Source organism: Ostrea edulis, chromosome 1, assembly GCF_947568905.1.
Source record: "Ostrea edulis chromosome 1, xbOstEdul1.1, whole genome shotgun sequence".
Classification (NCBI taxonomy): domain Eukaryota; kingdom Metazoa; phylum Mollusca; class Bivalvia; order Ostreida; family Ostreidae; genus Ostrea; species Ostrea edulis.
In genome coordinates, this window is record NC_079164.1 from 52,184,754 (window position 1) to 52,204,405 (window position 19,652).

Sequence of the window (19,652 nt, forward strand, 5' to 3'; positions counted from 1 at the left end):
CATGTATGTAATGCCTATGCATAACCAGTGAAGAGTTTTGTAATGCTTACAGATGAGAACAAACCAGAAGTAATTGTGTTGGTGAGACAGGTTAATGTTGTTGCTGTGGTGGGTACCACCGCTGAGCTAGTGTGCTACGTTGATGGAGTACAAACACAATTAGTTTGGTCACGTTCTGGTGGTCTCCCACCGGGCTCCACGCAGAGGGGCGGAGTCCTGTCCATTCCCAATATCCAGCCATCGGGTGATGGGCGTTACATCTGTACTGCAGTTACACCCACTGGGGACAAAGGCACTGTCACTGCCACGATTACAGTCCAGACAGGGAGCATTGGTAAGTTGTAAGTCTAAATTCATCACTTACTCAGAGTGAGAAAAATATTACATAGGTAAGTCTCAAATTATCGATTTCACACAGATGGTGAGAGGAATATTGCAGTTTTAGGAAATTATATAAAAAAAAAATAAAAAAAAAAAAAAATTCTGGTAGACAATGTGACTGCTTTTGTTGGAAACTGATTCTTCAAAGCAGAAAATGATGAAGGAAAGTTTTGAAAAAAAAGATTATCCAAAATTGGAATTTTTTTTTTTTTACAAGATAATTTTACTAATGATCTAAAGTTGAATTACAAACAGCTGTGAGACCAACTGCGACAATCGATGTACCAAGCCAAAGACTGAATGTAGACCAGGGGTCTACAGCCACAATCAGATGTGTGGTCACTGGGGAGCCCCAACCTACAGTCACTTGGAGTAAGAGCCGAGGAGTGCTCACAGACAGGCACAGGGTAAATCATCCATATTGCCAAACTAAACAGTTTACAAAGAAACCAGACACATATCCAATGTCAGTAAAAGTCTCCGATATCATGCTTGATTAAGCTACATACAATTGCTATTAAATTGATTTGATCAGGCATTACAAATCTAGTATTTTTATGGCCTATTGCTGTATGTTGGGAGGGGGGGGGATATACTGAAATCATCTTGTCAGACCGTCCATCTGTGGACATTATTTGTCTAGATTATACTAGTATCTTTAAAACCTATGTGCAGATTTGATTTAAACTTTGTGTATATCTTATATAAATAGTGAAGTTAAGCACTTGCCATTTTGATTGAGATTTTTTAACATTGAAGGAGTTTGAGATATTTTTTCCATTGGGGTTTATGTTGTCAGAGGGATATTTATATCTCACGAAACAAAGGATTTTACAACTTGGTACATTTGATCACCATGATGAGAGGAAGATGCTTATTATTTTTCAAGGTCAAGGTCGCAGTATCATTTTGTTTGAAAATCTTGTAGGCAGTATACAGACCAAACTGTTGGGGCTAGGACGGTCAAACTTGTTACATATGTACACTTTATGCCAAGTGGAGGATGCTTATTGTTTCTCAAGGTCAATGTCATAGTAGCAGGATACAGACTGAACCGATGGGGCTAGGACCATCAAACTTTGTACACCTACACCTATGCCAAGTGAAAATAATAATTACATAGAGAGTATAATTATTTCTTTTTATGATGCAAAGAAAGTGTGTCACACCCTGATGTGATTACTGATACTACCTGAAGCCAAGTTTTACAAATCATGGTGTAAGAAAAACACCCTATATTAGCTTTTGTACCATTGGCTGTACTCTTGTTGACCCGTCCATCCGTCAGTCCCTTTCTTGTCAGCGCAATTCCTCTGAGACCACTCAACAGAATTTCGTGAAACTTTGTAGTTAATAAGGACACGCTTCAAAATATTTCTTGGAGTTATTCTGCTTTTGAACTTAGAATTTCAAGCCCATCTGTCCTGTTCTTATGTGAGGCGTTGTAAAGTAATGTTGGAGCTTGGGGTATGTGAGGTTGCTCACTCTTTTTTTTTTTTCATTTTTGCAAGGGGGGGGTTATGTTGTCATTGTCCAAAGTATATCTTAAATTCCCTATTTTCTCCATCCAATGTGCCCTGCAATGGATATTAGTCCTGTTAGGACAGTTGTAATTGATAACGGGCTTCATGAAGTATGCCATGTGAGGCGTCACATTTCATACCCTCATGTATTTTTAAAAATGAAATTTATTTCTTCAATATCATTGTGTACACTGAAAATTGTTGTTGTAGGTCACAAGAGGAACTCTGAGAATTGTTGGAGCACAAATGGAAGACCGAGGAATTTACATCTGTGTGGCTGAGAACACAGCAGGGTCAAGTCAAGCTTGGGTTATTGTGGAGGTCTTGCGTAAGCTAACATATCAGTCTGTGAACTGAAGCATTTTCAGAATGAGTCAAATTCCTCCATTCATTTTATACCCCCCGCAACAAGTTGTGGGGGGGTATACTGGAATCGGGTTGTCCGTCTGTCTGTCCGTCCGTCTGTAGACGCAATGGTTTCCGGGCTCTAAAGCATTATCCTTTCCACCTACCATCACCATATCATATATATGGACTACCCATGGGATGAAGATGTTCCCTATCGATTTTGGGGTCCAAAGGTCAAGCGCACTGGACATCGAAGTAGCAATATGGTTTCCGGGCTCGAAAGCGTTATCCTTTCCACCTACAGTCACCATATCATACATATGGACTACCCATAGGATGAAGATGTTCCCTATCGATTTTGGGGTCCAAAGGTCACGTGCACTGGACATCGAAGTAGCAATATGGTTTTCGGGCTCTAAAGCATTATGCTTTCCACATACAGTCACCATATCATACATATGGACTACCCATGGGATGAAGATGTTCCCTATCGATTTTGGGGTCAAAGGTCAAGCGCACTGGACATCGAAGTAGCAATATGGTTTCCGGGCTCGAAAGCGTTATCCTTTCCACCTACAGTCACCATATCGTACATATGGACTACCCATGGGATGAAGATGTTCCCTATCGATTTTGGGGTCAAAAGGTCAAAGGTCACGCGCACTGGACATTGAAGTAGCAATATGGTTCGGTTTGTCATGCCATTCGTTTTTTACACTCAGAAAAGAGGTAGTTTATACCTATTACCAACACCCTTTGGGAGATTGGTGTAAGCGGGGGGTATTCTTAGTGAGCATTGCTCACAGTACCTCTTGTTTTTTTAGGAGTGAAATTTCATATAAAAAGTCTTTTGACATACGAAATATCCTTATTTCAATTATGAGGTTGAAAGGTTCAAGATCAATAGATACCATGTTGAATGCTTTCAAGATAAGGTCAAAGTAACATTTTAAAACCTTAGAAATATCTGTTCAGAGTACATTTGAGAGATATTAGAAGCTCAAATTTGAGACCAAGATTTCGTATGATCAAAGATTGTGTCACGGTAATGAACCAAAGTCAGTCAAAGTCTAAGGTCAGATCACGGAGGTTAATTATTACCTGATACTGTGTCAAGACCTTGGATTAATGTCAGATAGCCCAAGTCAAGATAACTGGATAGGTTAGAAATATTGATTTTAGGCCTAATAGGTTTATAATAGGGAGACTTTTGAAACTTATATTTGACACAAAGATTGCTTTATTACAAGATAGAGTATTGTGATGCAGAACTATGATCATTGGCCAAGATCAAGGTCTTTAATTAAAAAAAAAGTAACTTTTGTCAAATACTCTTGGACTTTGAAAGATGCAGTCATTAGGCCAAATAAAATTAATTCTCTGGTTCTCAGGCCAATTTTCTCAAAAGCAGACGAGGGAGGGAGGATTTTTGTTTTTATTTTTTATTAGCAGTAAAATAGATTGGGAAGCATTTTTTAAAATCCCAAACTTGTCAGGAAAAAACTTTAAACGTAAAAGTTCTGTAGCTGAATCATAAACACAGAAGACTTTCCTTTATCTTGGTCATCAACAACAGAAGTTGAGGCCTGGAACTCATCTGAGCTGGAGACTGCAGAGCTCTAAATATATATGGTACCCAAGTTCGCCAATGAGAAAAACAATAAACCAAATGATATAAACTTCTCTGAATTCTAGAATATTTACACATAAACCATCTACTTTACAAATAAAGTTCATCCCAAAATCCGTACACTTCCCAAGATATGCAGAAACGAATTCAGAAAAATTTCCATTATTGTAACTGAATTTTAACTTGGTCCTGGCATTGTACTATTAAACAGAATGTTTATGCATTGCAACAAGCAATTACATAGAATGTGCAACATTAGATATCATTTTTATGTTGAATTTCCTACCCCTATTCGTTAAATGAGTCCGTAATAGCTCCAACTTCAATTGCCTGAAAATTGTAAAACTGTCTGCTCTTTCACTGTTGACAGCCATTTGGACAGGTGGCACTAAATACCCAAAAACATCCTAATGATTTAGAGGCTCAAAAATTAATTTGTTAAATAATAATTCAATATAGTACACAAATTATGCTGATAACAAGTCTTATAAAGATACAATGCTCTTGATATGTCTAGTTGTATCCAAACTACATTGACATTGTTGCTTGATGATTTGGAATAATAAAGTCAATATGGGTAATTAGTGACTCCGGTCTAAATGGCTGTGATATTTGTGCAGACGGTTTTACTATTTTCAGTCATGTTAGGCTATTACAGAACCTTATGAATTGGAGTAAGAAGTTGTATAAATTATAATTTTTACTCATGAACCCAAGTGGTTGTCATTCAGAAATTACAAAGATGCAAGAGAATTCCGAATGCATAATGTGAAATTCAGAATGAATGTGGATTTTTTTTTCTACTAATTACGTAAGTGCATTACCAACTTTTTATTTTGCTGTAAAATCCGCAATGCGGCAACCTCAAAACAAATGCGCATGGGCCTGAGAACCGTAATTTCATTTCATTTGGCCTTGCATCAACATACTTTAACTCTTTTAAAGAGGTTTTTTGTTGTGGGAGACTTAAATTCTATGGAGCTCTTGTTATACCCCCCAAACGAAGTTCTGGGGGGTATATAGGAATCACTCTGTCTGTCTGTCTGTCCGTCCGTCCGTCCGTTTGTCTGTGCAGATTCGTGTCCGGGCCATAACTTCTTTGTTCTTTGACTTAGGCATACCATATTTGGCACACAGGTGGATCACCATGAGACGATGTGTCGAGTACCTTCATGACCTCTATATGACCTTGACCCTTGACCTCGAGTTCAAAATTAAAGGATTCGTGTCCGGGCCATAACTTCTTTGTTCTTTGACATAGGCATACCATATTTGACACATGAGTGTATCACCATGAGACGATGTGTCATGTACCTTCATGACCTCCATATGACCTTGACCTCAAGGTCAAAATTAAAGGTTTTTACAATGGATTCGTGTCAGGACCATGACGTCTTTGTTCTTTGACATAGGCATACCATATTTGACACATGAGTGTATCACCATGAGACAATGTGTCAAGTGCCTTTATGACCTCTATATGACCTTGAACATTGACCTCAAAGTCAAAATTGATTATAGGGTTTTGACATAGTCATACCATAAGACATGGGTGTATCACCATGAGACTATGTGTCATGTACATTCATGACCTCTTTATGACCTTGACCTTTGATCTCAAGGTCAAAAAATTATAGGTTTATGCCATGGATTTGTGTTCGGACTACATTTTCTTCTACAAAGGCATACCATATTTTTACACTCAGGAAAGAGGTAATTTATACCTATTAACAACACCCTTTGGGAGATTGGGGTAAGCGGGGGGTATTCTTAGTGAGCATTGCTCACAGTACCTCTTGTTTTTGATATAGCTCGAGAAAAACCAGTGATAACTTTGTATCCCAAGGACAGTGCCACAGCTACTGTTGGAGGCAGTGCCATGTTTGTGTGTAGAGCTTCAGGAGAACCCAAACCAACAGTCACATGGACTAGGTGTGGTTTTAGAATTTTGTTGGATCAGGTACTAGATCCTTTAAATCTTGCTGCTCATAATCATTGTTTCCATTGGTTGTTACAGGGCTGGAGATGAAGCATTTGTGAGTGGTACTACAGAAATCAAACAAGATGGTGTCCTAATGTTCAGCAGAGTGACTGGCGCTGAGCAGGGCAGTTATACATGTACAGCCACCAATTCAATGGGATTCATCAGTGCTTCTGCTACGCTCCTCATAGCAGGTATGAGTGGTGGCATCATTGATGTAATGCAGCAATTAATTATTTTTTTTGCTTCCTTCAAAGAAGAGGTGTATATGACTTTGCAAAGGTTGATTGTTCAGTAAACACATTGTCTGACCAAAAACATCTTTTCCCAGAATCCTTGATTTTAACTAGTAAATGACCTAATTACATTTGTACGTCAAAATGTCACATTTCTAAGCTCACCTGACTCAAGTGAGATTTTCCGATTGTCATTGCTTGGCCAATTCAACTTAACTGATGGATTATCATCCCCTCCCGCCCCTCAAAAATCAACCTGCCTAAAAAAAAATTATTTTGCGAAACTTGTGATTTCCGGAAAAAAATTCATATCTGACTTCGGTATTTACACTTTTTGTTTACATTTCCGGTATAGCAATGTGAAAAGCCATGTGGAGAAAATAGATATGGTTTTCTTAATTTCTCGCGTTCTTATGGGCGTAAATCTTTAATAAGTTGGGTATCTTTCTGTGTTTGAAATTAAAGCTTAAACTGGAATTCATCTGTGAAACAAGGATAGATTGATATCCATCTGGCATTGAATGATGCACTTCTGTTGACAAACTCGTTTGTCATTAATATTTTCCCCAGAAAATAAAAATTTTAAAAATAAAATCCTCCCACCCACCCCATACTTTTTGGTGACCCTGGATGATAATCTACTAATTAAGTTGAATTGGTCTTTTGAGTTCTTCAGAAACAATGTGGTTTTTAACCATTTTCAACTAAACTTGGAACAAATTATCCTTATGTAAAGGGTATTCAAAATTGTTCAAATAAAGGGCAATGCCCTTTGGAAGGGGGAATGATTCACATATGTGGAGAAATTTTGTAAAAATAAAACAAAATTTTCCTCTGTCTGTCCGTCTGTCTGTAAACTTTCCACATTTTTTACTTCTTCTCCAAAACCACTGGGCCAATTTCAATCAAACTTTTTTATTGTTTTTCACTCTCGATCTCGAGAAGTGGTGGTAGTGTATACACACCATTACCCAAACGTATAATGATTTCTGCTCAGACCTTGCCTGGAGTTTGTTGAATGCTGGAGGCCAGTGTGGTCATGATAATTAGGTGTTTACATAGGTGATACATCACCCATGCTTCTTTGTAGAGGGGGACACTTGAGTATAATATTGGTTAATTGGTCAGTTTTCACCCCACACTGGGGTCCTGTGATGATTAAAATATGTTTATAATCCGACTGAATAAAATCTATACAGTGAAACTTCTCCAAACCGGCCCCTCAGAAAACCGGTTCTCCCTGAATATCGGCTGATTTTCAAAGTCCCGGCAAAATCTTAACATTTCCTTACAAAGAAAGTCTTACAAAACCGGCCACCCTTGAAAACCGGACATCGGCCACTTTTTAAAGTACATTTGTTAACAAACGTGTAATTTACCCTTAACATACTGGCCACTTTTTGAAGACAAGAAAATTTTGGCCAGAGGTTGATCAAGGTGTGCAAATTGACTGACCAACAGGCCAGGTAGGCAATTATGGACCAGAGGTGTGAAAAACACTAGTGGCCTCTTTAACTTCTATTTTTTACTTGTGCTGTCAAGGGTGTTAATTGACACTTAGCTAATCCAAGAGACCCTTCCAAATTCTGTACAAAATGTAAAAAACAGTTAGGAACATATTGGATGAATACAGTATCAAACGCCATAATGTTGCACCATTCTATCATATGGATATAAGCAGTAGTTAATAAAGAAAACTAACCCATGACTGTTAATGATAATTATTGAAAGATAGATTAATTTTCTTGGTTTCCATAGACTTAAAATTCCAAAGAAATATTCAAATAACAATTTCATATTCACTACTGTACTTTTTAAAAACGTCAAAACAAAATTGTTAATGACATAAGCGATGAATGTAAACAGAGTTTTTATAGGTAAGAGGAATTCCAATAATAGGCCTCTGTGTTTTCTTTATGTATCCTGCTATAGATTTTCAGTTTAAAATTAGATGATTTCAGGGAGAATATTTCTTGTAACTCATAATTACCTTTAGGTACAAGCGGACTACTTTAATCTCCGCCGATAATTGATCATAGATCACCAGATCAAAGTGAACAGTACCTACTTTGTGAATATTGAGATAAAACGTCTATCATTGCTAAATTCTTGGTATACCGGCCATCCCTCTAAACCGGCCGTTTTTTCCGGTCCGAGAGCCGGCCAGTTTAGAGAAGTTTCACTGTAGATTATTTTTCACTTCTTAACGAGACTTGAGAGTTTGAGGCATTAATTTTGAGACAATGATTCAGGATCTACAGACTTATATTTCTCGAGTTTGTGTAAAGTTACTCTAAAACATTGTTTTACTCGTTTGTTAAAATGTGTGTTTTGTGTAAAGAAACATAAAATTGTGCTCTGCTGTTTAGTTAGGAACAGTAAAGCTTTATTGGAAATTAGTTTTGTACACCTATCTTAGCATGATAAAAGAACAAATAAATACATAAACTTTGAAATCTTTTTATTAATGCAAAATAAGGTTCTTTATTTTTATAAATGAAATTAACTACCTGACAAATATGAAGGAAAATTTGTCAAAACAATTCCATATTCTTGCTGGTAAACAATTTCGGTTACTCTGAAATCTGAACCATATGGTCAGACCTTCAAATTTCGATCTCTCAAACTCTTGATCTCTCGAAGTTTTATCAAGGTCCCTTAAACTTCGAGTTACAGAGAGTTACCTGTAGGCCAAGGTGACTCAGGTGAGCAATGTGACCCATGGGCCTCTTGTTCATTTTTTTTTTTTTAAATTATTTTTTCCACTGCAGATGGTTGCGTAGTCTTGATACAAGTAAATCTGCAGACAATTTTTTTTTGCAGCAGATTATTCAGAAAAAAAATTAGTCGAATGTCGATGGTATTGAAGAATAGTCGAATTTTCGTTGACATCCCTTATATAAAGTCAGTCTGGGAGCTTAGAAATGTTAGATAAGCATCTTGTATTTTTTGGTATTATCCTTAATGTCAACAAACTGTAAATTTTAATGAATGCAATATTTTAGCATTGACAATTTTCAGGGCCACCCAGAGTAGTCATTCAGCCCAGTAGAACTGTTTATGCAGTCATCGGACAGAGAATCTCTTTGGAGTGTGTTGCTCAGGGTGTTCCAACTCCAAGTGTTTACTGGCGATACGAATCATCACCGGACAGGGGAGACTTGCCTGTGTCATCAGTCGACTCTGCCCTTAAAACAGGCTCAGCCACTCTCACCATAGAGTCTGTCTCCAATGTAGACACTGGCAACTATGTGTGTGTTGCCACAAATGATGCAGGTTCTGTAGAGGAGACAGCTCAAATCATAGGTAGATATATTGTATCTGCGCAACTGTTAAACAATTACTGACATTTATGAGATCAATACAATGTTTTAACTATCTGAGCTTGTCTTCCTATGAACAAATTATTAAGGTACATCATTCTGCCATCTTGGTTTTCTTTTTTACCAGCTACATCGCTAGCAATTTTCGAGGAAAAGTTCGATATAATATGATAATTAGACCCCTACCATTTATAAGCAACTTTGTCAAGGTCTTACCTATTGCATCGTCACGGTGAACTGGAAATAAAGTCCATTTACCGGCTATAATCAACCGTCAAACATCGTCTACTGCTTCTCAAATGCAAAAAGTATGTAAAATATGTTTTTGATGATGCGCTTCATTGAAAAACTGGTATATAAATGGTGGGTGTATCATAACGGTATTCAAGAATGGCGGGTGTATCATAACGGTATTCAAGAATGGCAGGTGTATCATAACGGTATTCAAGATAGTTTGAATTGCAGATAAGTGACATTGTTTATACATGATATGCAATAATATTTAAAAGTGTTCACAAACAATAATTGTGTTAACTACAAAGCAACAAATTTTCTTTCAAGGAAATTAAATATCTTTTAGTGCTTTATTTTTTGTTGCAATTTCATTTAACAAGTGTATCGTCAATACAAATGGAAATTTTGATGTTTTCATTTTTGGAGAAATTTTCTCATCCACCAAAAAAGCTGACATTTCTAGCGTGCCAAAATTTCCCAAGATATGTTGCATCCGTATCGTAAGTCATTACAGTTTTATGATGTACAATCCAATGTTGTAGTTCGTGACGAGAACCCCAATGTGCCAGGTGTTACTATTGATGGCCCCCAGACAAGGTCTGCTACAGAAGGACAGTCAGTTACTCTCAGATGTGAAACACAAGGCAAGTGATCAAACACATTGTTACATCTGAAAATATTGAGTATTTTGTGTTACTCTATTAGAGAATTTTTCCTAAAGATGTAGATTTTTGCTTATTGTAAAAAGTGTTTGCTTTTTGTTAAAAAGAAATCATAATGCTTGTATTTTTTCAGATTTAGTGTTTTTTGTTCATTTGGAATGGGATGCATTTCTGTGTATGGATATTTGAAAATTATTTTTGCAACTGATATTTCTGTGATCAAAGGAATATCACAAAGTTTTGCCAAAAATAGTCAACACACAAAGAAAATCAGTACAGTAAATCTAATATGGAATTTAGTTATATACAGTGCTTCCTCAATATATTGCCCCCATTATAATGCCAACCCCACATAATGTCATATGCCACTGATTTTCACAAACAAATGGTCAAATGTGATAGGGTTTACCCTTGATAATAATGCCAATTACCTAACACCCATCAGCAATCACACCTGTACTTTGATAGCAGTGTGGTGAAGTGTGACAGTCTGGACAAAGTATTCGGGTTAATTTTTAATAATTGCTGAATTAAACTCAAGATCATCTAAATGTTCATATAGAATGGAATCTAAATAACATTATGGTATTGAATTTCATTTGACTGCTCAGTGAATTGTCCGTAATGATGAATTCTTTACTGTGGATTTACAGTAAGTGTGAACGAGACATATCGGCAAGTACATGGCGTGCTTCAGATAGTTCATTTGGAAAGTCCCCGAGTGATTTTAAAGAGCGCTTTTGATAGGTCGGTTAAATTATAGGTAGGCGGTCCCAAGTATTTGGCATTATATTATCTCGTGCCTAACAAGTGTAAGTTTCACTATTTGATTTCAGTGTAAGTTTCACCGTACGTAGCGTGAGATTCAATATCGGTTTTGATTTGACAACGGAGATTTGAGATTACGTTAATAAAATGTCTTGTAAAGTTTATCTTATATATACTAGATATCTGCATGTATAAGAGTGATGGGATATCTTATAAAGAAAAAAAATATAAGATGTCTTATAAAAGATACAAGATATCTCGTAAACTTTAGAAGATATAACTTTTATCAGATACCTTATAAATTTTATCTTTTAAACAGGAATAACCGTGTTATACTTATAATCCATCGCAGTATCAATAGGTATGGGAGGGGGAATACAGGGTGAAAAAGGCGAGCTCCGATATGTAAAGAAAAGGCAGGATAGCAATATCCCAGAATTCAAATAGTGCTGAATATTGAAAAGAAAAAGACGGGATCGAAAATGCTGCGGGAAAAGGCAGGATCCGCAGTTGCCTCTATATCCCAATAAAAATTGAAAGGTTACTCCCTTAAATTCCTGTAGATACTTGTCAGTTTCAAGTGATCAGAAATTTCAGTACATGTTTCTATAGGCGATTTTGTCCGTTTAAGAACAATGCTTTTGTTTTGTTGTCTCTTTCACATTCGCAGTTTCCATATCGTTATTTTAAAATAAATCTTTCAGAGGATATTTTCAAAATCTTGCAAAGCATTGGAAAAGATCATGTCGGAAAAATTTCTAAATTCAAATAGTTAGGGGGAAGAGGGGGTAAAAACTCGTAAGTTTCTGTCATCCGACATCGATTACACGTTAGTGGGGAAAAAAGACAACTGACTTTAAAACCACATAATAATACATTTTAATAAACGTTTAATAGTTTCAATGTACACTTTCATTTGTTTTACTTGTTAATCGATTAGTTTCAACATACTTCATATTTAGTTTTGTATTGGGGGGGGGGGGGGGGTTGTCATGGTGAGAACTATGCGAACTCAGTTTTCTCTAACATTGAACATTTGATCTCGCCCCTGTTAATTGAATGAACAACGGCAAGTTCTGTGAATTCTAGCAAAAACTAAATTCCCCAAACCACCCCTCTCTTGTACATGTAACACATTATTAAAGAAATTCAGCATTTCATTAGCATTCTGTAACGTCATAATAAACCACAGCAAAGGTCGATTGTTAATGTTGCGATACTGGCGTACCTTTGAACCTATATCACTCGTCCACCCCTAACTGTATGTCCATAGGAGTTTGAAATTTTATCAATAAAGTTAATAAAATGTACTTGATTGACCAAGCCTTGAGCTATGGTCAATCAAGTACATTTTATTAACTTTATTGATAAAATTTCAAGTTCCTATGGTATGTCCATGATTGCGATTACCCGTTGTACGAATGCGACACTCGCTTCGTCAATATTATATATATAAGTCTCTTTTTTTGAAGTAAAATACAGAAAAAACTCTAAACACTTTGTTGAAATATTTCGACCGTGTTACCGGTCTTCTTCATGAAAACACGACTGAAGAAGACCGGTAACCCGAAATATTTCAACAAAGGGTTTAGAGTTTCTCTCTCTCTCTCTCTCTCTCTCTCTCTCTCTCTCTCTATATATATATATATATATATATATATATATATATATATATATAACTGACTCGGCCTAAATTGCAATAAAATCAGTAGCAAAGAAATTTTCGACACTTCGTTCGTGTTCAGACCACAGGGGCTTGTCACGAATTGACCCTCTCTATTGTATATTTACATTTATTTGTAAATATAGACTAGACGATGTCAAATTTTAAAACGATAAATATTTCGTGACGAGTCCCTGTGTTCAGACGAAATGCTTCTCTTGGATTTTTTAAATTTTGTCTGATTTCTCTATTAATATACACTTGATTTCTTTTTAATTTCATACTCGATTAACAAAAGTACATCCGGTGTGAGCATTGCCGGTATGAGCTTCGTTGGCGACATTTTCGGTGCAAGAGTTCCCATGATTGACAATTTTATAACGTGGCCTTTGCGACGCGTAATTTCTTACTGATTTTACCATAAAATAAACTCTCGGCATGTAATTTTAAAATCAACGTCATTGTTTTAGTTAGTATTGGTTTTCCCTTTTCGCAGTCTCTTCCATCGTGCTAAAAGATTATGTAATGACACGCCAGTGTAAAGACACGTGTGACCATCTAAAATTATTTTTATTCCCGCCCCTTTAAATATTGGTCCAATCGCAGCGATTGTTCTTTCCTTGATGCGTCAACATTGACAGATTTGTTTTGAAACCAACTATCCGAGACCTCGAATGAACTTGAGAAGCTGAGTCGTTCACACTTACTGTAAATTCACAGTAACAAAAGTTGGCAATATATCAAGGGAGCACTGTATATAAAGTTGATTGCAGAGAAATTTTAAAATCCTCCATATCTTAAATAATATGAAAATATTTTAATTAGGATTTTTCAATTAATAGGAAGTGATATTAATTTTTCATTACCGTTTCATCCATTATGTTGAAGTTTATTCATGTAGTCTGGCCATAGTTGAATTGTAAGGATTGTAAAGATCATTGAAAATTAATGGCTAAGTTTATTCATGCAATCTGGCCATAGTTAAATTGACATTTAAGGATTGTAAAGGTTATTGAAAATTAATGGCTAAGTGAACTTTTTATTTTTACAGGTGGCAGTAATAGTTAAACATTATAAAAGTATCAACTATGCGTTTTAGGGTAACTATGGGGCTATTGTGGCACAGTAACCTCCCCATATTAACCTTCCATATTACACTAAAACAAGAAAATTTTATCCATACAATCGAAAAACAATAGTACAAAGATAATCAAATCGATTCTCTGGTTCTCAGACACCGCCGCCGCCCCCAAAAAAATTGTCCGCTAACGCGAGTTTATTGCCACCCCGGAAAAAAAATCGCCACCGCCCATATTTGATCCGTCAAAATAAAATTCATGTTTTGGCACCAAAATCGTAAAGCGCCTTGCTGAATAAGACGTGCTGCTCAGTTGATGTAAACAATATGGCAACAGAAACAGTTCTTGTCAGCATCGAGATTATTTTTAACTCAAAACAGATTGTTCCATGGACAATTATACCGGTAGACTCGTCCTTGACAGTTGATACGCTTTGCAAGAAACTTCTGGGCGGTGAATTTAAACAAATTGATGAAAGCAAGGCCGAGTTGAAGTACGACGATTTTGTAGGTCGAAACAAAACGGCTGACAGCGATAAGGTTTTTTCAACATTTTATTTACAATTCTTTTACAATTCATGACCATGCCAAACATTTACAGGAAGTAGTTTTTGGTATATTTGAATAAAATGATAAAAAACATACTATTTTGTATTCACTTTATTTGCATAAAGATCTACAATATAAAAGCATGACATACATATAAAACAAGACAAGAAACAGAATGAAAAGAAGCTATACGGTGTTGAATACCATTTGTAAAACTCTAACTTTCTTCACAACACAAAAAAAAACCACGGACAAAAAATCCCTACCCATTTGTGACATGGAGATAAACTGAAAAACTAAACCCCCTACCTACCTACCCATTTTTTGAAAAACAATTGTCTGAGAACCAGAGAGGCCTTATCATACCATTGTATTTTTCAAAATGTCTAGGTGCAGAAATTTGTGATTTAAGCTTTCTTTCCATTGTTAGTCAAACATATGTAGAGTATCATGAATTTCAAACTCGGAGATACAGGTGAACCATCGCTTATCTACACAGTTCAGTGACATGTACAGTTTTTATAGTTTAAAAATGGCAATATGCACAATGTCCAAGACCACAAATTCTTCTGAACTACACCAAAAAAAAGGGGGGGGGGATGTATGATGGGTAGTCACTTAAGGCTAGGGCAAAAATTGGAAAATTAGCACTGGGAAACTTGAATGAAGTGTTGAGACATTTCAAAATAGGAATTAGGTTTTCTGGTGCATATAAGTATACCTTCCAAAATCTAAAAGAGGTTTATGTTTAAAGCACCTATAAAATGCCTACCCATAGAGTATTAGAATTCCCCAAAGTGGACAAGAGGCATCTTGTGATGTGAACTGCATAAAGAAATTGAAAAGTTTTTAAAGTTGTTTATCAATAAATGTTTGAAAGCTCTATTTTCGTAGAATATTCTCTGTGATTTGAAGGAATGGGAAAATATTGAACAGATAATTACATCTTTAACACCTCAATGATATATTATGTAAACAATGTGGTGATTTTTGGACACTAATGAAGTTTGTGGGACATGAAGATGCCAGATTAAGTTGGTTATAACAGAAGAACTTGGATATATATACTGATTAGCACAATTTGATAAGCTGATCTGTTTATTGCAAAATTAAACATAAAACCCTGTGACCTACCGATGGTATGTAAGTTAAGATCAATGGCTTGAAACTTTGAGAAGACTTATCAGATTTAGAAAATGATTAGTGCACTACATGTACTAATGTTCATGCTCCATAAATCTTGTGCAAAAGTTGTTAAATATTTTATGCTGCGCTGATTTTTCTCATTTTACAGTATGTATTTAAATTATAAATTAGATGTCATATAACTTATATGTTGAGAAAAACTCAAATTTGATATTATAGATAAGATTTTATACCTTACCACCTGCAAATTTGTAATAATATCACTGGTTTTCATCATGTGAAGACTACATATACACCATAGCAGCCACCATTAGTGTTTGTAAGGTTTGCAGATAAGCAATCTCCCTTGCTGTGTTTACATTAGTTTCAAAATGGATTTATTTTTGCCGCATATAATACTGACCATGTATTTTCCATAACAGTGTGTAACTAATGATATCTTATTTAACTGATATTCTCATCTCAATTCATTTCGGCAAAATTTCAGCACAGGTGGGTTTGATAAGTGTTTAGTGTTTTTATAGCTTTAAATTATTCATCATCAAAGATAATTTTTCTCTTCCTGTGTGATAAATACTCAGTAAATTTTATATGTTGTAAATTGTGTTAATAATAATATTTCTCGAAATTATCAATAATGGTTTTCAGGGTAACAATGCACCTTTTTTCCCTTTAAAGCATTAAAAACTAGATGTGGTCTGCCAACTTTACAAACTGTTCAATATTGTTATGTTGTACCTGGGATGTTTTTGTGCAATATCTGACCTCAAGAAACATTTATTTGATGTGTTTGTGTTTAGGCCTAACTAATGCTGTTGTGCAGTGGAGGAGAAGGGAGGGTCCCTTACCCCCCAATCACAGTATCCAGGGAGGAACCCTTTACATTCCACGCTTCCAAAGAGAGTATGCTGGGGAATACATCTGCACTGCTACCACACCAGTCAGAAACTACGAGACCTCGATTTTCATAATTGTGACAGGTAAGTAGTTATACAATATCTTTCCAAAAGTGTTTGAGTTAATCAACTCATTGATTGCATTGTGTCATCCTGACCCTTTCGAACTTGTGCATCCTAGTAAATGTTTATATAACTCATGAGCTCATAATGCAAATATTTTGAAAATTTGGTCTTCCCTCTGACAAAATAGCTTGATGTTAACAGTGACCCCCAAATTGAGCATCTCGCCAGCCCAAGTAGAAGCTAGAGCAGGTCAGACTGTGCAGCTCAGATGTCAGCCTCAGGGCCAGGGACCATTCAATATCGAGTGGGTGAAGATTGGTGGAGTATTGTCTCCTTCAGCCACCCAGACCGCTGATGGTATCTTGGAGATTCGTAGGGTGTCTGCTGCTGATGCCGGGAGGTACCGCTGTGTGGCAACAAATTCCGCAGGATCTTCAGATGGCATTGCTGTTGTTAGAGTGCAGGGTACATGTCTTTAGCATTTATTATAGAAAGATGTATCAAATATTTAGAACAGCTGATATTAGAATTTATTTTGTGACATTTTTTTCTTGCAGTACCACCTAGAATAGTTGTTTCCAACAGAGACCAGTCAGTACGCGAGGGTGAGACAGTTACTCTACAATGCCAGATCACAGGAACTCCACAACCGCAGGTCACCTGGGAAAAGCAGGGTGGCTCTCTCCCCTCCAACTCAGACATCAGGAACGATGTACTCACGTAGGAAGCTAGCTACTGTTTGATTACTTTCAAATCTGTATTTCATCCATTTGTAGTAATTATTACACGCACCTAGGTCTCTCTTATTAATGAAATGTATGATTCCACTTTTTGAAAGATGTTTTGTGTTCAGTGAATTTCAGATTCATATTACAATTACCCTGACAGAAGTTTGTTTTTGTTAGATCTTTTTTCTTCATAGAACATCTGTTGGACCATAAAAAATTAATTATCTGATTCTCGGGCCTGATCACGTCTATTCAAATTGTGCTGCGATGGTATTATTGCTATTTTAAAAAAAAATTCCCAGTGTGGTATTGTGTTAATCTGGGAATATCTTGTTTTGGATTCTAATTTTAGAATCTTTAATACTTAGATTCAGAAAGGTTTGAAAGGCAAGACCAATACAAAGTTAAGCATTTGTGCCACATAGATTTAGTAAGTTACATGTGATCAAGATGTCAACAAATGTTTTTTTTTGGTGTCTTTTCTGATATGGCCATGGGCAGGTTCTACTTTTTTTTCCGTGGAATATCGTCGTCAGGTTTTAGGATGCGTGTACCAATCCAAATTATACTCAGCAGTTGAATCTCTTTCAATTCTGTTGTGGACTCGAAGCCTGATGACATCACTGGAGTACCGAGGATATCGTCTTTACTGGATAAGATTTTTCGCGAAGAAATCTGAATTTCAAGGCATTGAAGAGCCATATTTCAGTTATGGATGTTTCCCACAAATCTGTTTCTATTGTGTTTCTGACAAAAACTTGTTTAAAGGACACATCTCGTGTTTTTAAACTTTTTAATTTTTTCAGCAAAATTAATTCATTTCATGCTTAAAACTACTTTACATGTGTTTTAAAAGAAACAGTTTGCGTAGTTTTCGAGTTTGATTGCGATGAAATTCAAATCTTGCGATATGCATATTTTCTTCGATATTTTACGCGCCATTATCTGTGACGTCATATGCGACCTCGAGCGAGAAGATTTGAAAACATTTGTTAGCCATTTCATAAACAGATTAGATTTAATTGACAAACAAACAATTATCACATTAACGGCTTGTAAATAACACTGCATTGGGGTGTTGTGTGCCGTTTAAGGATGTACTTGCTGTCAGTAGAGATGATTTGGACTGTGTTTTTTTCAATTTTCGAAGGAAGGTATGAGGGACAAGACGTGAATATTTTTTGTTGGCACAACGACTTTGCCATAAAAAAAAAAACCAGTAGAATTTGTCCCTATACTTTTTCAAACAAGCTCTTGGACAAAGACGTATATAAACTGCGAGAAAATGGTTCTATCGAAGCTTCGCACTGTTACATATAGGCCTACCGCATATGCTTTCCGTTCTGCTCTCAAATTCAATACACACTCGCACCAACTGACCTTCACCTTGTAACACCATATAGGCAGAACTTTGCTAGCAGTGTCTACCAACTGGTAGTTTTAAAAAAGAAATTTAAAGATAAAAGATAATAGAACTTTCAATTATAAATAATAAAGTATGATATTTCCCAACTTTGAATTGAATTATAATGCTTTCATTTTTTTTTTAAAGGAACGTGTACGTGTTTACAACAACAGCACGCCGCGCTCCCACTTCCTAAGTAAGAATGTGTAGATAACAAAAAATAATGATTAATAAAATTGAGCTTGAATAAAATAATTTAAAAGTATTGTGATTTTCACAATAACTTTGATCATTTTTATTATATTTTTTTTCCCGAAATGCACCCGTGACGGTAGGCCTAGTTGTCAATGCTACATGTACGTAATCGTATTATAATTTAGGCCTATCTAACTTCTCCAAAAATAAATTTAATAATAATTGCTCTGTTTATTTTAGAAAAGCAACAACGCTAATTACAGTTGTTTACAGAAATGGCATTACCAAATAGTGTTTAGACAGTGATCCCATGTAAACATTATTTACTCGCAAATTTATGCAGATTTCATACTCGCTTTCCTCGCTACATTTGGGTCGCTATTTGTATGCACTGGTGGCTAAAAGATATAAGACTCGGGAAATTTGTCAACATCGAAATAAATGTTATCCATGGTAAATAAGTTAGTCCCCTAAAACCCGAGTTTTTAAAAATATCTAACACTACTATTACAACAAGTTGATCGACGAAGGTCGCATATGACGTCACTGTACCATGTGACTACCTATCTAATTAACTAGGCTTTTTGAAATCGGGGCTTAGATTTAAGTCCATATTGTGGCTAATTATCGCAATACTTCAGTGAACGAACTATTAAAATTAATTTCTATAAGCATAAGGAAGACAAAATGCATATAATTCTGTATACTTTGAAAACACGAGATGTGTCCTTTAATAAGAAAGCCATTACCTGCAGCCACAATGTAGCTATTGATAAAACAGCAAAGAAATGAGCCATTATTTCATGTGCAAAAGCCTTGGTATGTTTGTCATATGTTTAA

General features: G+C 35.9%; 1 protein-coding gene across 11 annotated transcripts in view; it reads left to right on the top strand.

Moving 5' to 3' along the window:
* Positions 1-19,652, top strand: part of LOC125650138 (basement membrane-specific heparan sulfate proteoglycan core protein-like) — a 251,179-nt gene that overhangs the window by 198,584 nt on the left and 32,943 nt on the right. For all 11 annotated transcript variants that reach the window (XM_056153518.1, XM_056153520.1, XM_056153516.1 and 8 more), the window contains 10 exons: positions 53-334; positions 637-788; positions 2,115-2,232; positions 5,694-5,814; positions 5,900-6,057; positions 9,121-9,405; positions 10,199-10,300; positions 16,323-16,502; positions 16,686-16,949; positions 17,042-17,204. In XM_056153518.1, the coding sequence (XP_056009493.1) occupies positions 53-334; positions 637-788; positions 2,115-2,232; positions 5,694-5,814; positions 5,900-6,057; positions 9,121-9,405; positions 10,199-10,300; positions 16,323-16,502; positions 16,686-16,949; positions 17,042-17,204 (1,825 nt within the window). The remainder of the gene's footprint in view (positions 1-52; positions 335-636; positions 789-2,114; positions 2,233-5,693; positions 5,815-5,899; positions 6,058-9,120; positions 9,406-10,198; positions 10,301-16,322; positions 16,503-16,685; positions 16,950-17,041; positions 17,205-19,652) is intronic.